This window comes from Cydia pomonella, chromosome 18 (assembly GCF_033807575.1).
Source record: "Cydia pomonella isolate Wapato2018A chromosome 18, ilCydPomo1, whole genome shotgun sequence".
Classification (NCBI taxonomy): Eukaryota; Metazoa; Arthropoda; class Insecta; order Lepidoptera; family Tortricidae; genus Cydia; species Cydia pomonella.
Window position 1 is genome coordinate 14,253,555 of NC_084720.1, and position 12,889 is coordinate 14,266,443.

General features: G+C 39.3%; 2 protein-coding genes across 2 annotated transcripts in view; one reads left to right on the forward strand and one right to left on the reverse strand.

The window, feature by feature from the left end:
• LOC133527546 (probable beta-hexosaminidase fdl) overlaps nt 1-12,889 on the reverse strand; it is a 172,721-nt gene that overhangs the window by 60,750 nt on the left and 99,082 nt on the right. The window lies entirely within an intron of this gene.
• LOC133527571 (uncharacterized) overlaps nt 1-12,889 on the forward strand; it is a 69,196-nt gene that overhangs the window by 14,100 nt on the left and 42,207 nt on the right. The window contains exon 3 of the mRNA XM_061864632.1: nt 4,693-4,825. Coding sequence (XP_061720616.1) covers nt 4,693-4,825 — 133 coding nt within the window. The remainder of the gene's footprint in view (nt 1-4,692; nt 4,826-12,889) is intronic.

Below are 12,889 nucleotides of genomic sequence, written 5' to 3' on the forward strand. Positions count from 1 at the left end.
GTATCACGTTATATTTTTGGAATTGGCCTATAAGTAAAAAATACACATAATTTAAAATGAACTATTAACGTCGATAACTGGAGTGATAAGGACATAAAGGTATAACTTTTCCGCATTTATATATATAAATAACTAAACCTTGCTTTACAAGGGGGCATAGTTATTGTTTAACCGCTCGTGCTAATATTGATACCCAAGCAAGCGAAATATTCAAATTGAACCACGAGCGTAGCGAGTTTTCACCACACCAACGCGAGTAAAATACGTACTAACTATGAATTACCAATAAAATCCAAATGAACGTCACAAAAAATGTATCAAATCACCATTTTAAAGTCAACAAACGGGGTGAGCTAAATAAAACCGTTTAAAAAGGAAGCAACTCAAAATTTGCATCTGATTACTTTGCCGCACTTGTGGATAAAATGCAACTTTCTCATTAGTTTTTGAACAATCAAGAAGGCCTTTACCAGTTGGTGTGGTGAAAATGTACTTATAATCCCACTAATACTATAAATGTGAACATTTGTTGTATTATTTGGGTTTGGATATTTTCCAGAATATTTGTTCCTCTATCACGCAAACACGCCTAAATGAAAACGATGAAAATGAAATTATCACAGATAATTTATACCGTATATATATGATTCGTTTTATTTCGGTATTCATCTCCAAAAATAGTGCAATGGGACTTGAAATTTACGATATTATCGCGGCCGGATATTAGCAGGTATTATAGCTTAACACTGTGATTTAGAATAGTACCACAAGCATGGATTATAGAAACTCGAGATAAAAGTTAATTGGTCCATTGGCGGTGAATGCCAATACTAATAATACTATAGATAAATTGTGTCAATACTATGGACGTTGGGGATTCAATATTAGGCCCTGTTCAAATATACCGCGAAAACTAGAATGAGCTTGAATACATTAAAAGTATACTTACAATATTATTAGGTGACTATATTTTATCACAACTGATGTTGAAGTGTGATGACGTACGTACCTGTAAAAGAAAAATATAGTTAACATTTTGCCTACTTTAATTATACCTACCTTAAATATACATAAAATTGTAGACCAGGGGTCGCCAAACTTTTGAGAAGATAGTGGCAAACAAATAAACGGAATATCTATATATTCCGTTTATTTGTTTGCCACAATACACATAGAAAATACAAATAATAAAATGACAAAAAAAAACAGATAATACAAAATCAAACAAGAGAAATACGTATTTTTACAAAATAGAAGTACAAGGAAAAAATAAATTGAAAGACTGTTCCATACATATAAAAAACGCTGTGTGCGTCGCAGAAAAACAAAAGGGAAATAAAAAGAAGAAAGGGGAAGAAGAGCCAACCGCAGAAGAAATCAATAGATATGGAACCTGAAAGGGCCGCAAACGCTGTTTTGTTTGATCTGGAAACTCCAAGTGTTAATATTTTGAGTGGCTTGCGAGCCGCGGTTTGCCGACCTCTGTTCTAGACCATACACTTTAAAGTAATCCATATTATTAGGCTCTAGTATTTATGATAGTACCTAGTTCTGATTTTAGTTTCTTATTGTGTTAGCGAATGGTCTGAGGCATGTGTCTGTAAAAAGGACATTTAAAATTCATATGTAAAGCACAAGTATATGCAATAATAGATATAATTATTTATAATCGAAAGCAATTAATTTTGACTTTGAACACAAAATCATTTTTAGAATTCACACGCATTTACTTAATATTTTTAATATCGATAGGCGTAATTATCTACGCCACTATTAATTTACTCATATACGTCATATACAGTAAGTCAACCTCGTGACATGTGACGGTCAAAAGGTCATGTATTTTGGGTATATTTATGAAAAAAACGTTTATTAAACTGAGTAAACACGAGCCATTCGCTTAAACGACGGAACGACATTAAAACGCGGCATAGATATAAAATCGGAGGCATCTTATCTTAGGTTACGAGGCGAGATAAAAATGCTTTTAAACGAGGTTAAGGCGGATATCTTCGGATCTAACCCCTCGGGAGTTTTGGAGTGGCACTTTATTATGGATGCTCAATGATAAGGCACATATAGATATATGTAAAACAGTTACAAACAGTCACATCCCAACCCAATAGAAGATAACGTCCAAAATATTGGCACAATTCGCCTGAAACGACATGATTTCACAAAACACAAAGATCGTGCGAGGTGAAGGAGAAAATGCCTCAGTATACATACAGCGAGTAGATGAGAGAAAGATTCAGACGTAACAATTCGACCAGTCAGTTGCCCTCTCCGCTCGCAAAACGAGTGTCTCCTATACAACTGACGACATTTCGAAAAACTGGAATGGATCTTTAGAAGAAAAACTGCGACGCTGAATATTGGCAATTTGTTTTAAATCGTAACCTTTTAGAAGGACACAGAATCCCACACGGAAAATTTACGTTATATACTGAAATCTAACTTGTCGCAAGGTCGCTCTGCCAGAGTATAAATGCAAACATAGAAAATCAGTGTGTTCAACAAACGCAAACCACAATATCACGAATTAGAGTTATCACTATTTGAAATGTAAGTCCCAGTATTACTAGTTCGCCTGCAATAAGGATTAGTTTGTACGTGTGCGCAGATAGCAACGTGCAAACTAGACATAAGGGAATCAATAAAAAATAATATTAATTCCGTGAAAGGTCGAGCGTATTGATTCACCAGGACCTTTACCTTTTATGAAGGTATTTCGTAACCGAGTGGCAGTACTTATGATCATGTTCGAGATGTCCGTTTGGGTTTATGCAAACTTGATGAGATTGTGCGAATGTGTTGTCTTGAAAATAAATATTAGTAATGTCACTGAACTCACTCTTCGTTAGTTAAGAAACTAATAAAACTGTGCGCTAGTGGTAGTAGTATGTGTTTGGATAACAATAAGTTCTTAAGGATGTCGACAGGAAAGGATTGCAATGCTGCAGAGTGCATAGTTGCAGGAAACATCAACTATAAACTGAAATAAATGTCATATACTAAGAAAAAGTGACCAAGGCCTCTAGTGCCCTAGGCTGGAATCGAACCAGCATCCTCTGCTATCGCGGCAGGTGCTTGAGCCACTCGGCCACCGGGGTCACAAGGCTTATGGCGCCCCCTAGCCATTCCTAAGGTAGAACAGTATGGTTCGACCTTCTAACTGGATTAACTCAGGTGATACCGAGCTAGTGCCGCGATTGCAGAGGACGCTAGTTCGATTCCAGCCTGGGGCACTGGAGTCCTTGGTCACTTTTTCTTGGTATATGACGTATATTTCAGTTTATAATTTATATATTAGTAGTTTTTCTACTTGAAAAAAAAAAAAAATTAAAATATTTTCTGAAAATAATTTAATTTGTTCTAATACTTCTAATAGAAGTTCAACTATAGTTCGTGTCTTACACGATGACGCGCAGATTTATCAAATCTAACCTTTAATAACACTAGGATACGAGTCAAGGCACGCGTCGTCGTGAATGACACGATCTATATTTCTAGTCAACTCAGTCTCCAGCAATGTTTTCACAAACGGGAAATTACTTTTGTATACTCATTTGTCTTTTTTTTTATACTACGTCGGTGGCAAACAAGCATACGGCCCGCCTGATGGTAAGCAGTATCCGTAGCCTATGTACGCCTGCAACTCCAGAGGAGATACATGCGCGTTGCCGACCCTAACCCCCTCCCACCCGGCACCGGCAGGAACACAACACTATGAGTAGGGTCTAGTGTTATTTGGCTGCGATTTTCTGTAAGGTGGAGGTACTTCCCCAGTTGGGCTCTGCTCTAGATCTGGAATGACATCCGCTGTGCTGTGCCCTACCACACAGAGCGAGATGACATTCACAATGTCCATACCTCTCTTGTGGACGTAGTTTAAGGACGTACCCGGGTCCAACTCAATGTCTGTCTGTCTGAAGTCAATGATAACCTACCTATAGTCTAAACTACTTATCACCTGGTTGGGCGGAAACTTGGGTTAACTACGATCGCCCTACGGTACTTGCCGAAGGTCCAAGTTCAAAGGCCCCAAAACTGTTAATTACCAACCTGGACTTGAGCGTTAATCCCCGTTTAAGCCCCAACAGTTTAATTAAATAAATTAAGTTAATTCGGTGGTTGGAGTTATTATGGTTCAATAGTTTAATTAGTTCATATTGATGATGTCCTACATATTTAATTTATAATCGTAAATATGTCTAGGTACCTGCTACTTAATTGTGAACGTGCATTTTTCTAAATCTAAATAAAAACACAGCCACCAATCAAAGGTCTGCCCCGCCACGCATATAAACAGCCATTGCAAATACATTTTAATTTGGATTTTTTCAAGCAAAGATACCTACGGTAAAAAGTTGAACGAGTTTTCGATAGCTGTTACGGCTGTAATATGTGGTGGAACAGAGCTTATATCGCTCCATGCTTTATTGCGTATGAGGTTTCAAAATATATCAGAATGACGTCAAAGTTATAGGAGTGGGGTTTATGACGCCAAGCCGCGCCACACTTTTTAACACGGATCGCATGCGGAACTTTGACACGCTATTACTTCATCAATGTTTGTTTAATGACCAATATGTACACAGCACTAAAAAAATCAATAAGTATTTTTGATTCTGACATACATTTTTTTTACACTAAAATAATATTATATCTGAAGAGGTGTTTTGTTTACAGTGCGACGTTATGTGGGGTGCTAGTGGCGGTGTGCGCCGCTTGCTGGCGACGTTCCCCGTCGTCGAACAAGCCTGAAGACGTATCCGAAGTCAGCGGCGTCTACACTGTCAGCGGAGACAGCAGGCTTAACCAGGTACTTAAAACATGGAGTAAAAATATACCTACAGAGCGTGTACCGGCGCGGCGGCGCAGCGCTTGACTAAAATTCTGTTGATTTTATAGGATATTTATGTTCAAACACATCGTTGCGAATTTTTATACTCACTTGTCGTAATAAGTAAGTAAGTAAGTAAATATACTTTATTGCACCAACAATTATACATTTTACATACATGTAAAACTACAAATGATTTTTAAAGGAAAATAGAACCAGGTAACAACAGGCGGTCTTATCGCTAAAAAGCGATCTCTTCCAGACAACCTTTAGGTAGCAGGAAATTTCGAATTCATACAAAAGTCAACAGGTAGTGCAAGGAGCTAAATATGGAGACAATTAAATACAAACACACATACTACTTATATAAGTATTAAAACAATACCTAATATACTAATAAATATACAATATAATATAATACAATATATATATATATATATATATATATATATATATATATATATATATATATTTACACTTACACATATACAATATATAAATGGCAACTTAAGGTAGAGATAGAAAGTATAGTTTCAGCTGATTTTTGAAAATGGGGAGAGATTTAGCTAATCTTAATTCTACTGGCAGAGCATTCCATAACCGAACAGCCCGGAAGGTAAAAGAGCTATTATAAAATTTTGAAGTAGATAAGGGAGGAGCAAGAATATGAGTCTGAGAACATCTGATAGAAGAGAGATACTTGAAACGCTCTTTGAGATAAGGTGGTGTAGCGGGGTTAAAGAGAATGCCATAAAGGAGGGCAAGAACATGAGAGTCACGGCGAAGACGAATAGGAAGCCACTTGAGCTGAGAACGAAACTGAGACACATGGTCATATTTGCGCAAGCCAAATATAAACCTTATACAGAGATTCTGGAGGCGCTCAAGCTTATTCAGCTGATCCTGCGTAAGGTCAAGATAGCAAATGTCAGCATAATCTAATATGGGCAGTAAGAGAGATTGAGCTAGCGCAATTTTAGTGGCGTAAGGCAAGAAATTTCGAAGTCTGCGGAGCGATGCAATTGCAGCAAACATCCTCCTACTAACCTCACTCACCTGAGGTGCTCAAGAGAGACTCTGGTCCATCATGACACCGAGATTCCTTACCTGGAGAGAGAAGGGAATCTGAATACCGTCAAACACAATGGCAGGTAGAGAGCCAAAATCAATCCGGGCAGTAAGCTTTGAGCTACCTACTACCATAACCTGAGTTTTAGTAGGGTTTACCTTGAGACCGTAACGCTTACTCCAATCTAAGATGCTCTCCAAGTCAGTGTTCATGGCGCAGATAGTCTGTGGTAGATCGGCAACAGAGCCCTGAGAGTATATTTGAAGGTCATCAGCGTAAAGGTAATAAGAGGAGACTTATTAAAAAGAAAACAGTTAAAATGACTAGAGGTAATTTTTGGTAGCAGTGATCAGCAGTTGCCTTGCCTATAATTCACGTAATGTTAGTTACTTCTTACAAGTTTCGTACCTCTTGCGAATAGAAAGCAGAACAAACAATGAAGAATCGAGATACATGTCACGCCAATTTTGCCGTAATGAATATACTCGTACATTCAAAATATCTCGTAACCAGGGCTACAACCGCGAAAATCGAAGTTCGTCAATTGCGGGCATTTTTCTCTGTCACTCTAATTACGTCTTAGTGAGAGTAAAAGAGAAAGATCCCCGCAATTTGCGAAATTCGGTTTTCGCGGTAGGCCACAGATACCAAACTATAACGAGACTTTCCGTAGTCGAGTACAAAATAAGGAGAAATTTGACGTAAATAAATAATCTAAAAATATTTTCCAGGTAGGTAGACAGATTTAGCAACCCTCAACGTCGCTTGCACCGCGCCACGTAGGAATTTCTTTATTAAGTAACGCCCCGCCGTCTCGGAACGGAAATAGAAACTGAATTTCGGGAACAGTTTTCAGATAAGCGACCTCAGTGGGAAGTTAAATAACTTACATAACGCTTGGGCACTTGGGAATGTTTGAACATTCGCGGTTTGGCGGAGGGTCAAACTTTGTTGGGCAAATATTTGGCCCAGCCTTATCTTATAGTCGAAGTTTCGAAAGTAGATATCTTAATCATAAAGTTTCATTCATATGCATTTATTTACATAGTAGGTATATACAGAGGCATTACAGTAACTGTAAAAATACTAAACTAAATTAATAACAAGCTTAAATCTAAAATTAACTCTTGAGGCATTGTACCAAGGATCCTGGCGGCATTTTCTCGTTTTATCGCAATGCTGATACGTTGTGCGAGGAAGCCGCCAGATCTTAGATCACTTATTACGTCAACCAGACGCTTCACGATTTCTGCAAATATTTTTATTTTTGAGGCCACCTATGAGATTAGAGTATTAAAATGTTTGTTGCCTTAATAAAAGAGCTAAATAAACATTCTAAACCAAATAATCATGGTACGTATGGTATAATAAAAAGTTTGCTACCACATGAACTATTTTTTGTTGAGACAAATGTTAATGAATATGATATCTATTTAATTAAAGGTACTTCATAACGGCAACACTCATGTATGTACATATATTATATATTATAAATACAACGCCAAATATAATTTTTAAAACTTATGGCTACAACAGTGCAATCATAATTCAAATTGGGTCACGTAAGTGTTTCCAAAACAACTATTATTGCACTAGTCAAACAATACACATTTCTCAGTTCGAAATTGGGGCAAGTCAATGTTTGCGGAAACTAATATCATCCAGAAACAAACAAATACGTACTCACTTAAACAACTAGTTTAAACAATTATTGTGATTACCTACTAAAGTAGGTAACCAGGTAGGTACCTAGTAAATTCCTGATTATAAAGTATCTAATCTTTATAATCAGGAATTTGTGATTGAATTACAAATTTCTAATATTTATTTTATAAATATTTACTCAATGAAAGCAATTCTAATGTCTCTTTCACAAGCTCGTTTATGTATTTTGTCGTTATGAATAAAATCCTTAAATGCGAATTTACAAAACCTATTTATGAATATATTATCTTTAAGACTAGACTTTTTGACTACTACTCGTATCATTGCTCATTAACCGCTACTGACTGCAGTACACTAGTACATGCCATAAATTACGCTAAAATACTTACGTTTTCTTCTAAGAGGTAAAAACTTAACATTACTCAATGTTATCTCTTAAAAATATTAAATATTAACACGTTATGAAATTTCTGTTATCATCATTTTATTCTTGTACAATACGTACATAACGAATCAATACCTTTACTGTTATGAATTCTGATTCTGATATTTCTAATTCTACATAGTGGTACCTACGAGTATTCATATTAGACGTAAGTATCCCTTTTGTTTTGTATGTCAAAGGAAGGACATGCAATACGAATATCTGTCAAATACAGACGTGAAGTGCTAGCGTGTGGATTCACAATGTGACGTAACGCGCTCTGATTGGCGTTTGTAGTCACGTTTCTTCGAATTAATTTATTATGCAGATTTACACTTACAAAATATGATTTTCAACATTCAAATATTCCCTGCTATGGTACAAATATAACATTTTATTTCGCGATTCATGTCAACATTCCTATTCTAAATAGTTGTACGTCGTACCTATTCATATCAGATCACCAGCCCATTAGCAAATGCGATGTAACAATTAAGTTGCCCTTTATGCAAATGCGTCAGGCGAGGGACTGCAGTGGGTTCTGGATTGCCTTTAAGAGCCCTTAATCCTTGGAGCGTTCTCCGATTTCACGAAATAACGCTCGATAGATGGCGTTGGCGCTCGGTACGCGAGCGCCGGCAACGCGACGCGCGTTTCAATGCAGACTAGAATAATCTTGATAGTTTTCAATATAATTTCAAGCAACATTAATTTTAGTGTCATATGATATCATATGGGCACTCTTTATTTTATTGTATATGCACAGTAGTTTTTTTTTTTTATGTACACTACTACTAAGTGTACAGACTACAGAGTGTACTATAACCCTTGCTCTTTATTCTGTCTCTTTCACACCAATGGAAAATGAAGAAGTTACTAAATGACTGCAGGTATAAATAAAGTATATTAGTGCGATAGAGAGACAGATAGTGTTTCGTTGTCGTATCGTAAACGATTGGCATGTTGGCCACACACTTGCTTAGTGCCTAGCCAAAATACCAATCGTTTGCGTATATTAGTGCGATAGAGAGAGAGTAGTGTTTCGTTGTCGTATCGTAAACGATTGGCATGTTGGCTACGCACCCATGATACCTAGCCAAGAAGCCAATCGATTGCGCATATTAGTGCGATAGAGAGACAGATAGTGTTTCCTTGTCGTATCGTAAACGTTTGGCATGTTGGCTACGCACCCATGCTGCCCAGCCAAGATGCCAATCGTTTGTGCATATTAGTACGAGAGAGAGACAGATAGTGTTTCGTTGTCGTATCGATTGGCATGGTGGCTACGCACCCATGCTGCGTAGTCAAGATGCCAATCGTTTGCGCACATTAGTGCTATAGAGTTTCAGTGTTATTTGAAATCACGTTAGGGTTTGTATTATTATTTTTGACCCGAATGAAGTCCATCCAGGTTCTTATGATGGAGTCAGGAGTTGGTCACCAGAACTCCTAATCTACTCATTATAATTCCATCGTGCTTGGGCTCAAAAGATTTGCCCTGACGAACACCATCGATCTAGATGAGGTCCAGGGTCTCATGACGGAGTCAGGAGTTGGTCACCAGAACTCCCCAGAACTCCTAATCTACTCATCATAACTCCACCGAGTTTGGGCTCAATAGATTTACCCTGATGAGCACCATAAATCTAGATGAAGTCCAGGGTCTCATGATGGAGTCAGGAGTAGGTCACTAGAACTCCTAATCTACTCATTATAATTCCATCGTATTCGAGCTCAATAGATTTGCCCTGACGAGTACCATCGATCTAAATGAAGTCCAGGGTATCATGATGGAGTCAGGAGTTGGTCACCAGAACTCCTAATCTACTTATTATAATTCCATCGTGTTTGGGCTCAAAAGATTTGCCCTGACGAGTACCATCGATCTAGATGAAGTCCAGGGTCTCATGATGGAGTCAGGAGTTGGTCACCATAATTCCTAATCTACTCATCATAACTCCATCGTGTTTGGGCTCAATAGATTTGCCCTCACGAGCACCATCAATCTAGATGATGTTCAGGGTCTCATGATGGAGTCAGGAGTTGGTCACTAGAACTCCTAATCTACTCATTATAATTCCATCGTGTTTGGGCTCAAAGATTTGCCCTGACGAGTACCATCGATCTAGATGAAGTCCAGGGTCTCATGATGGAGTCAGGAGTTGGTCACCAGAACTCCTAATCTACTCATTATAATTCCATCGTGTTTGGGCTCAAAAGATTTGCCCTGACGAGTACCATCGATCTAGATGAAGTCCAGGGTCTCATGATGGAGTCAGGAGTTGGTCACCATAATTCCTAATCTACTCATCATAACTCCATCGTATTTGGGCTCAATAGATTTGCCCTCACGAGCACCATCAATCTAGATGATGTTCAGGGTCTCATGATGGAGTCAGGAGTTGGTCACTAGAACTCCTAATCTACTCATTATAATTCCATCGTGTTTGGGCTCAAAAGATTTGCCCTGACGAGTACCATCGATCTAGATGAAGTCCAGGGTCTCATGATGGAGTCAGGAGTTGGTCACCAGAACTCGTAATCTATTTATCATAACTCCATCGTGTTTGGGCTCAATAGATTTACTCCGACAAGCACCATCAAATTACCATTATGATGAATAGATTAGGAGTTCTGGTGACCAATTACTGAGTCCATCATGAGACCCTCGACTTAATCTAGATCGATGGTACTCGTCAGGGCAAATCTTTTGAGCCAAAACACGATGGAGTTATGATGAATAGACTAGGAGTTCTGGTGATCAACTCCTGAGTCCATCATGAGACCCTGGACCTGATCTAGATTGATGGTGCTCGTCAGGGCAACTCTATTGAGCCCATACACGATGGAGTTATGATGAGTAGATTAGGAGTTCTGGTGACCAACTCCTGATTCCATCATGAGACCCTGGACCTCATCTAGATCGATGGTGCTCGTCAGGGCAAATCTTTTGAGCCCAAACACGTTGGAATTATAATGAGTAGATTAGGAGTTCTAGTGACCAACTCCTGACTCCATCATGAGACCCTGGACTTTATCTAGATTGATGATGCTCGTCAGGGCAAATCTATTAAGCCCAAACACGATGAGGTTATGATGAGTAGTTTAGGAGTTCTGGTGACCAACTCCTGACTCCATCATGAGACCCTGGACCTCATCTAGATCGATGGTGTTCATCAGGGCAAATCTATTGAGCCCAAACACGATGGAGTTATGATGAGTAGATTAGGAGTTCTGGTGACCAACTCCTGACTCCATCATGCGACCCTGGACCTCATCTAGATCGATGGTGCTCATCAGGGCAAATCTTTTGAGCCCAGACACGTTGGAATTATAATGAGTAGATTAGGAGTTCTAGTGACCAACTCCTGACTCCATCATGAGACCCTGGGCCTCATCTAGATCGATGGTGCTCGTCAGGGCAACTCTATTGAACCCAAACACGATGGAGTTATGATGAGTAGATTAGGAGTTCTGGTGACCAGCTCCTGACTCCATCATGAGACCCTGGACCTCATCTAGATTGAAGATGCTCGTCCGGGCAACTCTATTGAGCCCAAACACGATGGAGTTATGATGAGTAGAGTAGGAGTTCTGGTGACCAACTCCTGACTCCATCATGAGACCCTGGACCTCATCTAGATCGATGGTGCTCATCAGGGCAAATCTTTTGAGCCCAAACACGTTGGAATTATAACGAGTAGATTAGGAGTTCTAGTGACCAACTCCTGACTCCATCATGAGACCCTGGACTTTATCTAAATTGATGATGCTCGTCAGGGCAAATCTATTGAGCCCGAACACGATGAGGTTATGATGAGTAGTTTAGGAGTTCTGGTGACCAACTCCTGACTCCATCATGAGACCCTGGGCCTCATCTAGATCGATGGTGTTCATCAGGGCAAATCTATTGAGCCCAAACACGATGGAGTTATGATGAGTAGATTAGGAGATCTGGTGACCAGCTCCTGACTCCATCATGAGACCCTGGACCTCATCTAGATTGATGGTGCTCGTCAGGGCAACTCTATTGAACCCAAACACGATGGAGTTATGATGAGTAGATTAGGAGTTCTGGTGACCAGCTCCTGACTCCATCATGAGACCCTGGACCTCATCTAGATTGAAGGTGCTCATCAGGGCAACTCTGTTGAGCCCAAACACGATGGAATTATAATGAGTAGATTAGGAGTTCTAGTGACCAACTCCTGACTCCATCATGAGACCCTGGACCTCATCTAGATCGATGGTGTTCGTCAGGGCAAATCTTTTGAGCCCAAACACGATGGGATTATAATTAGTAGATTAGGAGTTCTAGTGACCAACTCCTGACTCCATCATGAGAACTTGCAGGACTTCATCCGGGTCAAAAATGATAATGCAAACCCTAACGTAATTTCAAGTGAAAATGCGTTTTTCAGAAAATCGCAGCCAAATAACACTAGACCTTACTCATAGTGTTGTGTTCCTGCCGGTGAGTAAGGTTGCCAGAGCTCAACGAGGGGTGGGAGGGGGTTAGGGTCGGCAACGCGCATGTAACTCCTCTGGAGTTGCAGGCGTACATATGCGGGCCGTATGCTTGTTTGCCACCGACTTAGTATTAAAAAAAAAGTAACACTGAAAATCCATCAATAAGCGAGTCTGTTAGGCATACTGTAAAAAATGAACTTTTATTAAGATTTTCTAATCGCAGTATATAGCACTTCTCGGAACTCCGTAGCTGATTACGATCGCAACGAATGCCTGACAATCGAGCACAGGTCCGTCCTCTAAGCGCGCTCCGCGCGGACTGAGAGCGGGGCGTCGCTGCTGCGTGATTTATACGTGTTTTAAAAAAATATAAATTTACGGCAATGTAGGTCCCATAGTTACGATTTTTTTTTTA